The sequence below is a fragment of the Dromaius novaehollandiae genome, chromosome 3 (assembly GCF_036370855.1).
Source record: "Dromaius novaehollandiae isolate bDroNov1 chromosome 3, bDroNov1.hap1, whole genome shotgun sequence".
Lineage (NCBI taxonomy): Eukaryota > Metazoa > Chordata > Aves > Casuariiformes > Dromaiidae > Dromaius > Dromaius novaehollandiae.
The window spans coordinates 78,992,937-79,013,110 of record NC_088100.1 but is presented as its reverse complement, the minus strand read 5'-3'; the positions used below and the strand labels follow the sequence as shown (position 1 = coordinate 79,013,110).

Genomic DNA, 20,174 nt, shown 5'->3' with positions numbered 1-20,174 from the left:
GAAACAGAGCTTCCCTTGGAATTTTTCCCTTGGTAAATCAGATCCATTTGTTACTGTGTTTTCTTCTGCTTTTCCAGTGATAGACTGATATTTCGGAAAAAAATACCATCAAATGGCAAACACAGAGATGCTTGCTGTACTGGAAGTTTTTCTGACTGGTTTGTATCTTCACTAACTGTGGAGTCTCCATCCTTGCAGATATTCAAAAGCCATCTGGACAGGATCCTGGACAATCTGCTCTAGGGTGACCTTGCTTGAGCAGGGTGGTTGGACTAGATGATCTCCAGAGGTCCCTTCCAACTTCAGCCATTCTATGATTCTGTTAAATTCTTTAGTCCTCATTTTGAGTCAAAAACACTTAATTTTGTCCACATTACTGAAAGACACTTGGCTGACTCTGAAAGCAGGTTTTATAAGGATGATCATCCAGTTTCCCTTGCCATTCTAAAATAAACGAATTTTTAAAAAATCCTAAGTGTTTTTAGAGGGTTTGAGTAAAAATGTACAGTCCTACATTCACCAGCACAGTTTATCAACGACAAAATGCCAGTATATTCAGTTTAACTGGGTACACAAATGCTTTGATGATATACAGTACAGGAACCAAATAACATTGATGAAACTTATCCAATATAGAGTATGCAAATGCATTAGTCCCAATCAAAAAAAAAACCTACCCACAACAAAACCTAGTAACTTGGAATTAGCTTATTCAATCATTTAACCATTCTTAACATTACTTTAATTAATCTAGTGTAAAGCTATTAAGGAGTTCTAGAGTTTTAGACCAGTATTTATTAACTTTTCTGAACTGAGAAATCTCTTCTTCATTATGGACAACTGATAAAGGTATGGAGAGAATCATGCTAAAACACCCAGGAATTCTACTGACATTCACAGAAAATCTTCCTAGATTATCACTGTGCTCAACCTGGTCATTTTTTATTCACTTGAACAGGCTGCATTCTCAATAGAATGCAAATTTAATTACGAAATATCCAGCAAGGAGAAAACCTATCATAAGAGTTACACCAGTTATTGGTTTTGGTTTGGAGAAGGTCATTGCTCTTGTAGCATGCTGATTTCTGAAATCTACCAGGAATCCTACCTATCCTCAATTAAATGAGCAAAAATGCCTCAGAAAAACCGATGTTCCAAGAAAATGTTGTTCTAATACAACATTATTATCACCCAGTTTTGAAAATCTGACAAAAAAAATATTCATTTAGCTTTCTCCAGAAGTTATAAGGATGGAGTGTGAAACTGAGGAGAAACTTCAAACTTTAGTCCCACTGTTTAGTTTACATTCTTCTCATCCTAAAGACTATAAATTTTGAATCATTTTCTGGGACTATTTTTAGGCATAGCTTGATATTTGCTAGGGTTTAAAAAGTTACCTCCTTTCGAAAGGTAACTAGCGCCCCTCAGTTGAGCAGGAATAACTTCTTGTGAAAGCCCAACTCATGCATGGGCATAAAACACTGCTAAAATGTGTTAGTAGAACTCAGTCAGCTACAAAGTCTCACCTGAGAATCTGAAACTTGTAAGAAGATATTTAGGGCAAAAAGTTTCTCCTGCAGTTGTTTTGCCAGCAAATCTTTTTCTGTAAATGCCTATAGTCAGGGAATATAATGACAGTTAAACAATTTGATGCTTTTGTAACAGAAAAAAACACAAAGCAAAACCCAAATCTGATCTTTTTAAAAATTCCAGAAGAGCAACACACCATTTTAAATATTCTGTAAGCAAAAATAGCAAAAATACCTGCTGTTAGAATTCCACAATGAACGTGCAGACTAGCCCTTCACGTTTACTCAGATCTCAGTGAGGTATTGCTGCACAAGAGTAGCTGCTGCCACTCCAGCCATCATAATCACAGTTGCCAATGAACATTCATGGTAAAGTAAAAAACTTACTACTGTCAAACCTATTAAGATCAGATTAAAAAAAATAATAATTCAAAGAAAAAAATCTCTTCTGTTTTCAAAGCAAATGGGAGTGCTTCACTTTCTTTCCCTTTCAGCGACAATAAGAAGCAACCACCATCTAGCAAGGGTTGTACTGATGGAAAGAATGAGCAATAATCTCACACAGACCATCTCAGTTCAGCAGCAAACTTTAGATTTGAGGAAAGCAGCTAGGTAAAGCTTATATATATGTATTATGCATTATATAGTTATAATGTACGATAATACTCTAATAAGAGGCAAGACTAAATGATTAAAGGCATGCCTTTGGGCTTTAAATCTATGTCAAAAGAGGTATAATGTATGTTTAGGACAATCTGTACATGAATATCTTAAATGGGGTTTTATCAGTTTAGATAAGTGAGCATTTTAGATAATATTTCATGCACAAAAATCAAGTAACTCGAATTAACTGTCATGATTTTGTATGTACAATATTTTGCAAATTCAGTGACAACTTTATACAAGTTAACACATCTCTGCAGTGTTGTATGATTATTACAAAACATCAACTGTACTCTTACAGAATGAGATATAAAGAGCAGAAAAAGTGAAAAGAGATTTAGTCCTGTAGTAAGAGCAGTAAAGCCAGCCGAGAACTATGATTTCTATGGCTTGCATCAATAAAATGTTTTAAACTAAAATTACAATAAAATAGACATTTATCCAGAACCTTGCAAGTGTAGAGGACTCTGTTGAGAGCAACAGCTAGAAATATTTTGTAACAGATGCAGTCTGACATGCAGTCTAAGACAGGAACAAGAAACCAGGTTAATGAAGGCAAAACAAAATTTTCCTGCATAGATAAGTCTGTTACAAAATCCTGTGTTTACAGAAATCCCAGAGTACATAATACTTTCGTTAATAAATACTGTGCTTACGTCAAATTAAGGACAACGTAATCAGCATACACCAGTGTAACCAATGTACACCAGGTTTTTCAACCTCTGTTTTGATTATTTGCGTCCCTACTGATGTTGTCCTTCATTACCAACAGTTTGTTACTGATGTGTAAAACTAATATATACCCACTGGTCTGAAAATACCATAAATTGGAAAGAAACCTCTCTAAAATAATACTAATTTTTACATCTATTGTTATGAACTGAATCTGAATCAGAAAAATAAATACAAAGACATTTATATTTTTCTGTTAAAGTTTTATGAAACAGAGGATTAAAATATAATCACTCCAGACAAATTTATAAGAGTATTTTTTTTCAAAAATGGATTTCTTAGAAACCAAAATGTCTACAACAAATACATATCTTCCATTTGTACTTCCTAGCAAACAGTACACTTTATCTTAGTATTCCCTTTTCTCTTCCTTTTTTAATTTTTGCAATGGAAGACAGAATTTAGAAAATGTTTCTATAAAAAACATTTTTCTAAGAACTTGCTACTAGTATATTATCAAATTATCAAACAAAGTATCAGATTACCTGGAGTGGAACCAGACTTGATTTTATACCAACCAGAATTCCCTGGATTAAAAACTGAATATATAAACCACCAACAAAAGATAAGCAAATAAAACCAAGGATGAAAAGTAGAGTTCCAATTGTAACTGCTTTAATGGCTCCATATCTCCTGTCAGTTTTGCAGAAATGGGATCAAGAAACATAACAAAACTGCAGCTGAGTGATCCAATCCAGGCAAAGAAACAAAATCCACCAATTTCTCATAATTAAATAGCTTTTCTCCTTTATAATTCATAACCACAATATAAGACTAACTACAAAATCTTCAAAGGTAAACTACCATGCTTTCTACTGAAAACAAGGTATCTACGGTTGATTCAAATCAGTCAAGATTAAAGGTATTCTCTGTTTCCAAGATAAGCTCTTACTCCACGTGTCACTCATTGTTTCTTATGGAGGGAGCTAAGTGTTCTCTACTTCTCCTAATCCTCAACAAATCACATGTTAATAAATAAATCCCAGTTACTACAGATTTAATATATATTATTTACATTAGCTTGTACAGTATTAACTAAAATAAATGTTTAGGAATGATAAAGATATACTAAGACTGTATAAGTAAGAGCTTTAAAAAACTGCAGTAGAAGAATATTAACTCTACTGGTTTATCTTAGCTTTATAAATAGATCAAACTGATAATGCAGTAATTCAGGATACATATTTCTAATTAAAAGGCAATGAAAACAAGTGGGAGATGATATTTTCATTAAAATATGAATAACACATTGGGATATAAAATTGTGTTAAATGATACTTTCAATCCAAAGAAACTGAACTTCAATGTTGGCAACAAAACTAGCTGATAAGTTGTTGTACAAGTAACAGGTTTTTTTAGTTTGGTGGGGAAAGAATCCTGACTAGATCAGTATGAACTTCCACTATCAAAATAACTTTTTAATGTTTAGGTTTTGCTTTCTTGACAAAATAAAACCCAGACACTTTTCATCTCAAGTTAGATGATGGAGTTCATTCAACCAAAACCAGAGAATTTCTTTTCAGGAACTTGTAATAAGAGGGAACTGAAGTGCTAATTATAAAGCTGCCAGAGAACATCTCTTACTCAGTAGTCACATCATTACCACCAGGTCATGTCATTCACCTACAGTAGAGGAGATGGCATTTAGTTCCCTCTTTAGCCTAAAGGACCTGCAATTGTACCTCCCAGACGGGCATTAAAACTACCATTGTATCATTTTATCAAAAAAATGCTCCTCTCTACATTAATTCTGTCCGGTTTTTCTTCAGGTCCCGCCCCTCTTCTCCAGCTGCTCTCTCTCCTTGCATGTTTCCCCCCTCCCCCCATTTTCTTCCCTCTGCCTTTCCCAAACAACTTTGATCTTCCATGTCTATCCTAACCCTCTTGCAGGTTCACCAGTTTACAGTGGTCATTTTTCTCAGAAAAGTGAGAATAAATAGAAGATCTATCACATCAAATTTAAATACCATGGGAAGACAACTGTTGCTTTTTGCAGGGACTTGATCAATAAATGAGATGAGTTTTCAAGATGATACATGTCAGAAAACATATTTAGCCTTAAGTTACCTGTACTGAGATATTAAGCCTTGATTTAGCGCTGTTCACCTACGACCTACCTGTTTCTTAACTGCTTGAAAGGACAGTGTCAAGCAAGGATGCCACGTACCAACCACAAGCAGAATGGAATCCACTAACACGTAAGGAATTTGTACATACAATACCACATCCCAATTGCTTCCTCCATCTGGAGGAGGATATTAAGTTAAAGCAGCATCTTCTTTGTGTACACCATGATGCAACACAGTATGTATCTTTCTCTCTTTAAACACAATAGAAGACAAAGACCCATGTAAAAACAATTTTTGTTCTTCAAAAATAACTGATAAAATGAATGCAAAAAAAAAAGAAAATTACACCACACATTCCCTACATAGTGTACTGCATACCTACCTTCATGTTAAAGTATTTTAATAAAAAGCAGCATCCATAGCAAGCCCTGAAAAAAGTTATTCCACAAGCAGTGAAAACAATGTCTGATTTCCTATAAATTTGTGTCATTTAATTTCCCTAAACTCCCGGCACCAACCCTAGCTCATCTTTCAGTTCTGTTGACATGGTCACTGAATAAATGACAAAATGTTTAGAGGCCTATCAGCAGCACCTGATGACCAGCCTGCCAATATGGCTACCTGCTGCCAAATGTCTGGCAGTTGGATTCTGCCCCTTCAGTGGGAACACTGAACTGGGTCTCTTTTATCTGGCAGTAGATTTCACAAAAATTGCAAAAAGGTATAATATTAAATCTAATTTTAACAACTCATGCCTTCATACTGTAACTGCCTACCAAACTCAAGTAAAAACTGTTAGGATACCAAACCAGTTGCTGAAACCTGCTTGTTGAAGCATGAATTCCATTCATTGAGCAGCCCTTTATGAGCTATTTCCACCCTTTCACCCCCATTTCTCCCAAAGGCAGGAAGATTATTAATGGCTGACTGGGATTTCAGCTGCACCTCAAGAGGCAGCCTCAAGGATTTTTAGCAAGATCTTGACATGGGTACAAACATAACCAAAGCACACAGAGCGCTCCTCTACCCCAGTGATATTTTCCACCAACTACAATCAGAGCAAATAAAAAAGTCAGGCATATTTTCTACCTTTTAAAGCCACTTCCAATAAGCAATTTTCTTTCCTCCCACAAGGCAATAGTCAGGGAGCTATGCTGCCTCGCTTGCGAAGCACATCTCGCACTGCAGTTTGAAACACACTGGGAACCACTGCGCAGTCCTCAAGTTGGCCATGGGCCAGCAACCCGCGACACAGCCTGGCTCAGTCACTCTCCCTGGGGGAGGACCTCGAGGTGTTGATGGAGGTTTGTTCTCTCCTCCTTTACCCCCTCACCCACCACGGCCCTCACTGATAGGAAACGGTCCAGCAAAGCTGTGGTGCACTCCCCCCCCGCCCCGGGGCGCCCCGACGAGCAGTGACTGCCCTCCCTCTCCGCCCAGACAGTGCAGTGCCCGTCCCCAAGCCCCCTCCCGAGGCAGGGTGACAGTCACAGAACAACTCACAGCCCAGTCGTCCATTAACCCTCCCTCGCGCGGCGACTGTTATCCCAGCCTCACGCCCCGCTCGGCGCTGATTCGCTGGCGGCAGGGAGCCGTTGGGCGGGGGGAGGGGCGGCCGTTGGCGCGGCCGTTGGGGAGCTGCGGGGGAGCCGGTGTGGCCGGAGGAGCGCGTGCGTTAGCCCCGTCGGCTGGGCGATGGTTTAACGGCCCGCTCTGCCACGCCGCAGGGCCCGTGCGCCGGTGCGCAGATTACTCGGGGGCATGCCGCGCGGGGCGCCCACGCGAGCGGTCCCAGCACGTGGCGGGTTCAAATCACGCATTTCCCGCTCCGTGCACAGCAGGACACAGCGCCGGACTCTCACGCCCAGGTTTTACAGGGACAGATGCTAAATCAGTTCGGATAAGAGAGACTTTTGCACTAAACTAAGAAAATTTGCAAGGTAATACACATAGCAAGATTTGCAAGGTAATACATGTAGCAAGAAGCCCTTACTTGAGATATTTAAAATCAGTATAATGAGATCTGAAGTTTTAGTCTTATTCAGTCAGTTATATTTTTATTTGCTGAATTCTCTTCCAGAAAATCATCAGTGCTACCTACAGCAAATGCATGCGTATGCATTTACCTAATTTTGTATATTTTTGCCTAAGTTACTATTCATTAATGATAAATATATATGGTCTTTATCATACCTGGCATTAATATTTAAAAACCTCACACTGCACTGTAAACAAGGGTGGATTGTACCAGCAAAAACAGTACTAGTTTCATGTTGCGTCGTATCCTCAAGTGTTCTTCAGCTCTGGAATTGCTCTTCTTGGCTCTTTTCATTGCCACCGAAGGATGTGGTTTCTGGTCCAAACTCCATTCTCCCTTCACTCATGAGTTTAAAAAAATGTGCAAGGCAAACTGCACCCTGCAAATTGTGTTAATTTACACTACCGTCGGAGTGGAGAATCCCACATAACAGCAAATCCATGGCTCACACTTCTGTTGCTGGGGAACTCCGGGAGACTGGCACTTTAGCTCACTGCAAATGGGTAGTAATGGTGCTCTTGTCCTCTGTCCTGCTGCTCTGCCCTCCGGCTCTTTGAAATGGATCTGCTCCTACTCCTGTGCAGAACATCTTTCTGTTAGTCGAGGTGTTGGACGGTTCAGTTACTCAGCAGTTCAAGTTGTTCCCCCCATCGTCGTTACAATCTGGTGAAGCTCCCTCAGTGAACAGAAGTGGTGGTCAACCAGATCACTGTTCACATCTCTGCTGGAGAACAGTTTCTGCATAGCCTGTTTTGAGGATGTTCCTGTGTGCGGTTTTTAAAAAATCACTTAACTTTGCCGAAAAGTCATGACTGGGTAAAAAAAAAAATTCATTTATTATAAATATTCCTGTATTCATTGTGAGTCAAATGTTGACCAGTTTGGTAAAAATCTGGCCAAATTAAGTCACACTCTACTCTTATTTTTAGATACTGTCCTTAATAATTTCTGAAGTTAATTGAATAAATTTCATATATGTGTATTTGTGTTAGTAAATCCATTCCTGAGGAAACTTTGTTAATGGTCGCTAAATACCAAGAAATGCATCAGGTTTTGTCACTGATCTAGTTGCAACAAGAAGTATTGGAATTTGAATAATCACAGTTCTGTTCTTCAGTTTGTCTACTTCTGAAGAAATGGTGTGTGAATTTCAGCTAGAAAGAATCAACTTTTCACAGAGATATTTTCACGAAGTGATCAGCTTCAGTGAATTCCAGGATCTGAATCCAGTGCTAAATGAAAGGCAGAATTTCTCCAATAAAGCTCTGTTCTTTGTTCAGCAGATAATCTGAGTAGCTATCAGAAAACCTTCCTGTGCATATTTCAGTGTTCCGTTTATTTCATAATTTTCTTCTTTTCATAATAATCTCTGTAGTAGACAAGTCGCTATTGGCTTTGATCAGCCTCAGCCTTGGTGTAAGCTTGTGCAACTCCATTTAGAGGCATCTGATGAGCAGGCGGAGCATAGAACTGGGCAAAAATTTACGAGACCCAAAATCTAAGTCCAGCTATGTCTGTTTCTTTGTCTCTTTGTCTGTTAGCTTTTCTTGCCAGGCTTGCCCAAATGTCATCTGTTTAGGTTAGTATTATCTCAGTACAGCCTATCTGCAATGCAAGCAGAGTGGAGACTTACACTTAAATAGGATTTCTAAGCATAAATAATCAACAGCAACAACATAAATGTAAATATAATGAGCCTGGACATAACCTGATTCATTTATTTAGTACTTTTGGAATACTTCAGTGACGTAAGACAAAAGAGATAGGTGGTTTCCATTTGAAATGAGGAGTGTTCCTTTATCAATTTCACCTTCCTGATAATTCTAAGTGATTGCACTTTAGAAGAGCATGAATGTTAGGTGAATAAGATTCCAGTTTTTCAAGGGACAGTATTAGTCTTTAGTTTATGTTGTTTTATTGAAGGGAGCTGTGGATCACAGGAGCTTGCCACTGGGGTGCGGAGAAGCACAAATGACTGGTTATCATATACACAGTGAGACTGGTCTGGATGAGCAGGATTTTTCAACAATAATGTTGTTCAAATTGTGTTATATAGTAAAAGAAATATTCTCACTCATAATTTCACTAGTCTGTCTTGAATGGTAAGTATCAGAGTTTGTCCTTGAACTACGGCTGTTGTATTTCTTGTATCTCATGCACCACAGGTCTTTCATTATCTTCACAAAGTAACTTCTAAACTTCACTCCAATGAATGCATAGAGCACAGGGTTCAAGCAACAGTGTAAGAATGCTATGGCTTCTGTGGTGTATTTTGCATAAGCTATTTTCTTTTCACTGTCACAAGATTTGTTCATCTTGCCCAGATTTGTGGCTGTCACAAGAAGAACGATGTTATGGGGTACCTGGCAAACTAGGAAAACAACTACAATTAATACAATCACACGGATTGCTTTGTTTCTTTTGGAATTTTGAGCTTGTTGTAAGGATTTGACAATGAATGTATAGCAAAAAATCATGAACATGAAAGGAATAAAAAAGCCAAATCCAAGTTGTAGACTCAGCAGCAATAATTTCAGCATAGTGCTTTCGGATGTTTTGTCAGATCTGTGATCACAAATCTCTTTGGTTTCATTGATGGAGAAGCTGTAACTTTCACTGTATAGGAAAGAGGAACTGGAGATTAGAACTGATGCTACCCATACAACCAAACAAATCAGTTTACTGTATGCTAGCGTTCTTGCCCTGAGTTTAAATGACCTTGTTGCCTGTACGATAGCTATGTACCGGTCCACACTGATAAAGGCCAAAAGCAGCATGCCGCAGTTGAAGTTGATTGCATAGATACCTCTGCTCATTTTGCAAATGAAATCTCCGAAAATCCATTTGTCAGCAGCATAATTCACTGCCCACAGTGGGAGAGTGAGCACAAACAGTATGTCTGCTATTGCCATGTTGAAGAGGTACACATCCGTCATGGACTTGGTTCTTTCGTATAAAGCAAAGGTCATCACTACGAAGATGTTACCCACTAGGCCGACGACACAGATCAATGAATATGCAACTGGCAGAAATACTTTTGTGAAGTTTCTGACTTCCCCCTTAGAACATGGTTGTGCAATTAGAGAAAGATAGTCTGTCTCATATGCATAATCTGTGGTATTAGGCTCTGCCTGTAAAAAAGAAGATCACCAGTTAACTACTTAATCACTAGCATTCATTTTTGCAATTTCTATATGGTAGAAAAATAATAGGTAGCAAAGTTGTATAAATACAAGGTACTGGTAGCTTTGGAAAAAATACACAAGTATTAAAAGACTTGCTGATTTGAAATGCAAGTGACATTTGCCTTATGGCAACTGTAATCTTTCTGTGCAGTCTTTTCCCACCTCTCAACTTCAAACCTATACCAAGCTTATCTCAGACAATCTGCAGCGCTGTTGTTTTCTCCAGCACTACATGCTTTAACACTGTTGTAAAATACATGAGAAGATCCTCTTGTCCCCCACCTCCCGAAATACAAATGTATTTAATACTCTGGAAGAGACTTACAAGAACTAAATGGTGAATTTGCTAAAACCTTAATTAAAATATAAACATGGAGATAATCTTTTGGGATGGCTCAAAGGATACCATTCTTAAATATGTTATGCAGAAGAGATTAATCTGCCATCATGGAAAAGTCCATAGTGTAAATGTCTGCATCTGAGGTAGTGGTCTAGGCTTCCTTTAGAATGAAGGGAGAGGAACAGGCCAGTCTGGAATGTTATACATTTCATACTAATGTAGGTATGAATCAAGCCCAAAAATGATTACTTCTCTCCTCTCAACTGGACAGGTAATCCAGTCTGGTTAGCCTGAGAAGCAAATACTTGCACTGTAGACACCAGACCTGTAGTTAGATTGAGTGCAACCCCAAATAACAGGGTGGTTTGCTAATGAACTCTGCTGTGAGAAACTTTTTATTAGCCAGTTACTTCCAATATTATGACACTCTTGGACCAGCAGCTGCAAAGAGCTTGAACTTCCAGATTAATTGCTTTATTGGTTTATTAATATAGTTTATCAATGAAATACTTACGTTACTCATTTTGGCGGTACACTTCTGAGAAGGAAAAATGTGAGAAAAGCTTCAAAATGATTTCCAAAGGATTTCTGAAAAGAAAAAAAGGAGATTGGATTGCAAAAATAACACAAGAAAAGTGAACTAGTAGAAAAACATTTGGAAATAAAACATTTATTCAAAGAAGAATCGTGTCACTTCAGCTATATCAACAATACACACAAGCACCTCAACAAATCACTTTTCTCAGCAGCACGATGTGCAGTCACAGAAAGCTGGTGGTTTGTATCCGTATAATTAAGAGCACCACCTTACCTATGGAATGCTTATTTGTACAGCTAATAAATAGTGTATGAAAATATGTGACTCTTGCTTCACATTGACTTTGTACCACAGGAAATTAGAATAAATTTTACTTTTAAAAAATCTGTATGACAATGGAAATCGATGTATTAAGATAAAAATGAAACAGTAAAACAGCACCACATTACTTATGTTACTCCATAACAGTTTTACTACATTTTAACATGGATAATTGCTTATTACAGTGTAAAGGGTAGTACACAACATGGGCAAGGACTGAGTGAGCACTAGTGTACTCATTTTTATCCCTGTACAGTGTATAGATCTCTTCTGTTATAAACTGCATCATATCAAAATTCCAATCTTGGGACAAAATAACTTTCTTTATCTCTGTGGTATCTAAGTATTTTACAAACAGTAATTAATTTATTTGCAGAGCACTGTGTGATGAGGAGGTATTGTTACATTTATTTTACAGAGAAGGAACTCGAGCACAGAATCATTATAGTAAGTATCCACCTGAGATGTTCAGTTTGCAACACCCCTTCCCCCCAACATCACTTTTAAGTGCATAGCATTATGTAGGACTTCAGGTGTATGAAGGACTGAATCCGTTGACTCTGGTTGCAGTGAGGCTCAGACTTCTGCAAATCAGACCTAAGGTCTGAAGTCACAGATACAGATAAAATGGGGAACATATCATTGGTGGCCACTTGTACAAACCTGGGATTAAATGACTAGCTTAACCTCACACAGGAACCAGCAGGCAGGAAATTTAGTTCCTCAGCATTCGCCTGCTGTAACCATGAGTTCAGTCTTCCTCTTCTTTCCATTCCTTGCTGCTTGAGAATTGCATGTACCAGCAATGCAGTAATTGTGGGGACTGGATGACATATTTACTAAGGGTGTGAACGTCATTTTCGTTTAGAGTGTGTCTGCTTTTTAGTAGTTGTGCTGCTAGGAGGAAGTGCGCGTGCATCGAATTTTCAGTCTAGATTAACAAATCCTTTCTGTTTGGGAATTACATGTGGGGCAGATGTAGTCCAGATATAACTGGGAAGCTGAGGGAGGGAGAGGACTGAACGCTCTCCACTCAATCCCCCAAAGGCAGCATAATGAGGATATGACTCGTGGGGAGACAGGCTCATGGTAGATGGCTGCAAGTTTGTAGAAGTCCACAGTATGTGATGTTGCTTAGCATCACTGCTTCACAGGCCTTCCTGCCCTTTAAAGAAATCTTTAACCACCACTCCAACTTCCTCTGCTGGCTTTTCAGAGTTGATTCTCTGAAGCTGCCAGAGTGTAACAGCCTGAAAGCCCTTGAATACATTCTGAAGCAAGCTTTAACAATTAAAGTTGTCTCACAGAAATGCAAAGATTTATAAGCTGAGTGGTTAAATTCCACAACTCGGCTGGGGCTGGTCCCTGGCCTGTGTTCTCTGAGCAACTTGAGCCAGTCTCCATCTGCTACTTTACCCTCATCTGGCCCCATCCAGCCAAACACATGTGCCTTTTTTTTGGTCTTTCTGTGCAACTCCTTGCACTAGGTTGCAAGTACAGCAACTCTGCAGTTAGGCAGCACTAAAGGAGTACCTGTCCAGGTTATTATTTTAGGAACTGTGATCATTTTATTGTTGCAAGAAAAACAAAAATGATACAATAGATATCTTGGTGGGATATACATGATTGTAATATACAAAGACAGCCCGATGGTGTGTTTTCTCTCTGAAACAATAGCCCTTCATTGCACTTAGCCAAAGTAACTCTCAAACTTCAGCATCTCAAACTTCAGCATAATGAGTATGAGGAAGAAGATATAGTGAAGACGTTTAGAAGAAAGGGAGCTCAAATGTTTCTTAATGCCTGTAAGGAGGGATAAGAAGAGAGATCTCCTCACAGTAGCTCTGAAGAATGGTTCCCTGCTCCTCAGAAGAGCTCAGCAGAAAGCCTGTAGAGAGGAATTACTCCTACTCATGACTCTCAATGTTACAGAAATTGACAAGGGCACCACGAGTCACACATTTATTCACAAAAAAACTTCCACTCTCCAACAAAAACTTCTTGAGGCTGATTGGTACGAGAAAATTAGAAAAAGACTCAAATTGAAACCAGAATTGCAAAGATCAAATTTAGGACCTCATTTAAATCTCTTGAGCCGATTTGCTTTCATGAATTTGAAACAGCATTCACTGAGGTTATTAGAAAGATGCACAGGCTGCAAAGGGAGCTGAATCAGATACCCTATAAACATAGTTTTGTTTTCAATTAACGTCTCTTCAATAGTCTTTTAATAGGCAGCTTTATAATCTGCATATTTTTGGCTTTATTTAGCATTAATATATTAAGTAATTATAAAAAATAAATTTCCATGTAGACATAGATGTATGTTCTAACATTGCTTGTATATTACGTATAGACAGAAGTTTGTGCATATGCACACAAACACACATGATCTGATATTAAATGTTGTATAGGAATTGTAATCTATTCTTTAGCTTACTATTTTTCCACTTCAGCATATTTCATTTCACTGTGAAAGCAAAATGTGAGTACTCAATAGTAAGACTACACTACAATCTTAACTACAAATAGATTATTTGGAATTTTGCAAGCAAAAGACAATGGATGAAGAAAGACCTCAGGGAAAAGACAGAGTTCTGCAAGGCAGAAAACTTCTCAATACCCGGAGGGGATCATTAGGCACCCTTTAAGAATTGCCGATCATCATAAGTCAATCCTACTTATCAACTCTACTTGTATGTGTAGTTTAATACATTCATCGCATATACATACATTTTAGATTACCTTTTCTATTTTAGTACTTACCGGATCAGAATATTGTCTGAAGCTTAGGTCAAAGCAAATGTGTTACGTGGTCTTTTGTGGCTCGCTGAAGCACATTCACCATCAGCCTCATCAGAAGTACACTTTAATTAGAAAAACAAGAAATAATAGCATTAGTTAAAGGTACAGAGTTAAATTGAAATTAATGCCACTTCCTCCTGACATGCCATAATAATAACCTGCTTTTTACGTAAGGGAAAATATTTAACCCTATCTATGCTGGAGACATGCAAGCTGGATGCAAGTCATTTACTTATTAGACTACCTGTATAATGATACTAACTTTCAAATAATTTACCTGGCATTAGAATCAAGTAGGGATCTCTATCTAAATGTTTTCACTGTTAATTGACACTGTGCTCAGAACATATCCTGAATGATGGCCCATTTCTGCATAGGGTTATATGTGCACTTAATGTCATGCAGATCAGCTGTCTCATTTAAATCTATAAGATCACTTACCGTAAGAAAAACTGCCAAACTGAGGCAAATATTAATTACTAAACTGAACAAAAACTTTTTTTTCTGAAGAACAGAAAAGAATCTGGTTTATATCAAAGGGCACGTTATCCAAACGGTTTGCCTGAAGTGCTTGCACAAAATTTGCAAATGCCCAAGTAGGAAGAAAAAATGCCATTGTATTTGAACGTTTGGTACAAACTTTTGCGGTTTATGTGCATGCTGTTCAGGTCTATTGTTAAAGTTAGTTGGAAATAGGAGAATATTCGATTTTATCATTCATGAATTTTGAAAACTGTAGATGTTTCTTTCCCAGACTTTTAGTTTAGATTTTGATGATAACTTAAATATTTGCATTAGCAGAAAAGAACAGTAAAAATCCTTCAGACTTATTATGTATTTCAGAAATCGTGCATGTGAACATTCAGTTGCAACTTGTGAAGTTGCTAGAGACACCAGATTGCACTAATACAGGCAGCCTGGTAAGCTGTGTTTAATAGAATGCTGGACCTGAGAAATGCAAGATGTTGGATGTCACACAAGTGTTTTTTTCAAAAATGAGCATATTACAGTAAAAGTGGTTCCATCAGCTTTCTTTCTTTCTTTTTCTTTTTTTTTTTTTTTAAGTGTGATGCTGCTTTCCACAATCTGTAGCCAGTGAATGAAACAAAAACATGGATAGGTACAAAATGTGCCTTGGTGGATGTAAAATATCATGTAATCGTCCATAATCATTTAAGTAGCCACGTCATTTTCTTGACTGCCTGTTTTTGTAATATCCAAGACTTTGACTGCAGCTGTGATAAAATCCAAACACTTGCACAAATCACTAATGTAACATGTATATACTTATGAACCCTGAAATGAGGGTCTGGTTTTTCCCTGGTTGACAAACACATCCACCCTTTGATTACTACTGCTGAAAAGAAATCATCACTTTTTGATGCATACGGAGCCAAATAAGTGTGAAATCAATCTGGATTGTGACTTGACTAACTTCAGTGGACTGAATTTAAAATTAATTTGGCCTTCTTATTGCTGTTTGAAGTAAATCATTACCTGTCATCACAAATCTGTGGAAGGTTATGATTAAATCCATAAAGTAGTTGAGAGGCCCATTTATGGTTTGGCTAAGTTCAGTCCTTGGATGAGAGCAGATGGCTGAGGTTCAGTGCAGAGAAGATGAGGTAAAGATAGAAGGCCAAGAAAACATTTGTTGCAGATGGCTAAAGTTACCTCCCTTTTTAATTTCTTTTGATAAATTAAGCTAACAGCTGCAGTTAAATGATCAGGTTGCAGCACTGGTCAAAAGATTTGATGGCCTGTGGTGATGGAATGGGCATGACGATTTGGAGTCTCACTACTGCCAGTCATGCTGTGCGTACTGGGTAAGCAGGACATCTTTTAGAGAGTTGTCATTCCATGTTAGTTGCCTATGACCTTCCATTTCTTTTCGAAGGCTTTTTTGGTTTTAAATGATAGTTTCATAAATGGCCTGGGGTCTGTTCTGCCTGGCCTAAGTCTCCATAAAACTCAGCCAAAAAGAGTGAGTTGTTTATTAAGAATGATTAAACAGCAAGAAAGAACAGAATGGAAATTGTAATAGAACTTCTGTGTAAATCTGTCAAGCTCCTGCAGCTGTACTACAGTGCAGTTCTGCTCGCTCCCTCTCAGGAGGTATATAGTAAGGCAAGAAAAAGTACAGTAAAGGGCTACAGGATAATCAGAGGCATGGAACAACTGTCTGAATGAAGACTAAAAAGGCAGTTTGGAAAACAGACTACTCGTGGAAGGGACATGATAGAGTTGTATAAAACCATGAGTTTTAGGTGGGTGTGAATGCAAAATAATTATCTAATAAGTCTCACAAAGAAAACATATAGGTGTCACCCTGTGAAGTTATCAGGCAAAACAAGGTATCATCACAGAGCACTTGATAAAAATGGGAGGTTTGTTGCTTTGGGACGTCATAGACAACAAACATACACAAGATTTCAAAGAGGGATTAGGTGAATGGAAATCACATAGGCCCAAAGGAGATTATTAGTCACAATAGCTTGTTGGAAATCCCCAGCTCAAGGAGGCAGTTACAGGCAGCTGAAAGCTGGAAGGATATTGCAGCACAAGTGTCACTATGCAGGTGTTCTACTCCTCAGGCATCTGCATCTGGCCACGTTCAGAAGTAGGATGCTGCATGGACCTTTGGTCTGTGGGACAGTTCTCATATTCTCAGCAGCCATCATGCACAGCAATACATCCTACCTTGGTATGAAGCAGTCCAAAGTCAGTGACTTGCAGCCGGTGCTGGAGGACACCTATGTTTTAGTTGGCCTACAAAGATGAGCAAGTAGAGCTGAGCTATTGGTCAATGCTGAGTGCAGCATGGAGGCAGAGGTGAGAGTGGAGAGGGTGCGTGAGCTGTGATGTGGTGGAAGATGCAAACTGATTGCACTCTATTTTGGTTTTGTATATTAAAACAATTGGCAAGGTGCCCAGAGTTTGTAAATAGGCACCTTCCAGACACCCTTAATCAAAATAACAAAGTACGTTTCTTTATATTATTTATTAGTTTCACAAATCGTAACAATTTCCACCATTAAAACTTCAGTAGTTTTCAGGTGGCTAATCTGTTAACTTTTGCTATAAAGGGCTTTTTTAAAAAAACTATTTTTGCTCTGTTTTGCCTTCTTGCTGTTATTTGCATTTCAAAATGCAGTGATGGATATCTCCTAATTAACTTGTTTTGGGCTTCAGGCCAGGCTCATAAGGACTCTTCTGGACTTTCTTGGATAGAAAATGTAAGATTCATTTGTAACTAATTCTCTTGTCTCTGAAGTGCTGTGAGGAATAGTACATTTACTCTTGATAAACTGATTCACATATACTTTTTGTAATAACACATATGCCCTTATGCAATATGTGACAGCCAAGATCCTATTTAGGGAGAACTCAGTTTCTGCCTGAATGCTGTCTGAAGCAGATCACTGCTTCTTGCTCATGGTCTCTGACATTTTGAAACATGGGCCCCAATCCATTTAGAAACAGCACATTCAGCGTAGGAGCACATTGTATGCTAATAAAGGGATCTGCCAATATGGAGTTCACTGTGGGGCTTTAAGTCTTCTTTCTTATAACTCTGGGACTGAAGAGATGAATCTTACGTAGCAGATTTCTTTACACAAAGATGAATACAGTCCCTGGCAGTCATGTAAGCAGTAAATAATGATTAATGTAAGTAGAAATTCCCCTTGTATTACAAAAATGGATACAACTTTAAATCACCAGCCAAGTTCTTAATGATTGTACTACACATCCAAGCCAAGACTTCTGTTGCTAGTAATAGGTTCCAGCACCTCTTTCAGACAACAACCTACATTTGCCTGTGAAAGCCCATGAAGCAACTAAATATTATCAATACTATTTCACAGAAAGAGAGTTGTTTCAGACGCTTTAACTTTCCTATGGCCACATGAGATACTCTGCATCTGTTCCCTGGTACAGTTCATCAATGTAATAAGCTGGCTTGGTTCATTAGAAGACTAATCAATATTTTACCTTATTCATTACAGAAAGTATTGCTCATTCTCTTCTGTATTCAGATGTTTTCTACTTTAAACATGTCATGCTTTTAGTTTGCAATATATTCAGTGTTCAGCAAGAATAAAAGTCTTTCAGAAGGTGAAGAATTAAATCCATCTAGGTTAATGCCGAAGTTAGTATATGATAACAAATCCAACTTACCTTTGCAGCACATTTTCTTTTCACCCGCTTACAAAGCCCAGACAGCCTTCCTTGCAGATACTTTGCAAGTGCTTCGCCTTCACACAGTAGCAAGCAGAGAGGGATTTTTTCTTGTTAAGACATCTGTTTGAAAATCTGCATGTTATGCAAGTGAAGCCCCCACATGTAGTTAGTTTTTGTTCATATGTTTGAGCTCTGAAAGGAAATTTACTCTCGTTTAGCTAATATGGTTATTGTGGTTTCTCAAATCTCACCACATGTTAGTTTTCTACCACCACTAATTAAGGAAAGAAAATATTGAAAGAGAGGGAAAACAAAACCACCGTATGATTTATTCCAGAATCCACATGCTTCTTCTGGAATGACTCAGGACATTTTTGCTATTCTAAAAGAAATGCAATGAGCACATCCCACTCTGTTCCATCCTGCTTTAATGTTCTTTCATTTAAATTTAGATCAACTTAGTTTGATTCAAAAAATTAGCAGCCAGCTTAAACTCTGGTCTCTCCTTCATTCTTTCATACTACAAAATGTAAGCTATTTATTTACATTCAAGTTGTTTATATCACCTATTTAAATTTTTTTACATTACTCTCATATTGTCAATATATTTTTGTCATTATTTCTTTCAAAGTTTCCTCCTTCTGTTTGTCTCTGCCTTTTTGCACCCTCTCAAACATGCCTTTTCTGTATTTGGTATTTCTGTACTTAGTTTTTTGTTCTTCCTATTTCTTCCTCTTTCTGTGTTCTGCTTTTCTAGGTTTCTGAGCTCTTCTTTTCATCTCTTGTTTTCATCATTTCTCTGCAGCGGTCCATTTCTTAGCACCACTCACTTGCTTCTCCTTTACTCTTTTTCAGCCTCGCTCCCACATGATTCCATCTACACCCCCCCCCCCCCCGCCCCAAGAAACAGTCCTCCCCACATCTTACCGAGTGTCAGGAACTGAATTAACCTGCTCTGAACACAAGCATCTACACTCAGATTAAATGGGTAGTAGTTGTAAACAGAGCACTTGGGAAGTAGAGGGATTGCATAATCAGTGTTTAGCTCTCTTCCTTAGCCCAAAACACATGATTTCATTTGTAAAACCTCACAATCCATCAGTTTTCTTTCACCAAGGCACATGCTATTTTATGTGAAAATGGAGGGAGAACAAAAAAAAAGAAGAATTGATGGAAAACAGGAAAAGAATTGATGGAAAACAGGTTGCTGATCATGTAAAAATGGTAAAGAATCATTTTTTCTATTTTTTCTCGTATGAACACTGAATTTTCTGAATGAGGAGCACAGTCATACTCAGAGCACTCTTCTGCCTCACTGCAGCATTGCTTCTGAGAACCAGCCCATCTCCTAGCTGGTCTGGGTTTCAAAAAAACACATGAAGAACAGTAAGTGTGTCTTCTCATTGATAGTCATTGGTTTCAGAAAAGCTCATTTAAAATACCTTATTTTCCTAGAGAAAATATTGATGAAAACAATTTTTTTAAACAAAAAATTGTGGGATTTTTGATGGAAGTTTGAATACCAAAGATACCAGTTTAGAAAAACCACCAAGATGCTCAGGTGAATTATTGTATGGTTGCTGCTTGCTTTTATTCTCTTTTGTAGGCCAAGTTTACCAATTACACTACATTTCCCAGCTTTGGTAAGAGAAAGTAGGCAATGAGTAATATCTCATTCCATGGCTCTAAGGTCTCATGGAAGCCTAGACAAGAAAAGGAGTGGGATACATCAACTCCCATGAGGCATTAGAGCAGTATTTTCAAATCAAAAC

The 20,174-nt window shown here is 38.1% G+C and overlaps 1 protein-coding gene across 2 annotated transcripts; it reads right to left on the bottom strand.

Annotated features, from left to right (window-relative positions):
- Positions 1 to 7,022: 7,022 nt before the first annotated feature.
- CCR6 (C-C motif chemokine receptor 6) lies at positions 7,023 to 18,559 on the bottom strand. 2 transcript variants are annotated; one of them, XM_064509231.1, is made up of 4 exons: positions 18,400 to 18,559; positions 14,182 to 14,282; positions 11,071 to 11,144; positions 7,023 to 10,162 (listed from the first exon to the last, which is right to left on the bottom strand). In XM_064509231.1, exons 3-4 carry the CDS (start codon positions 11,077 to 11,079, stop codon positions 9,080 to 9,082), a joined length of 1,092 nt encoding a protein of 363 aa, XP_064365301.1. In that variant the 5' UTR covers positions 11,080 to 11,144; positions 14,182 to 14,282; positions 18,400 to 18,559; the 3' UTR covers positions 7,023 to 9,079. The 2 variants fall into 2 exon arrangements, with proteins under 2 accessions (XP_064365301.1, XP_025965642.1); XM_026109857.2 differs by lacking the exon at positions 18,400 to 18,559 and having other exon boundaries at positions 14,182 to 14,335.
- Between the last annotated feature and the right edge of the window lie 1,615 nt (positions 18,560 to 20,174).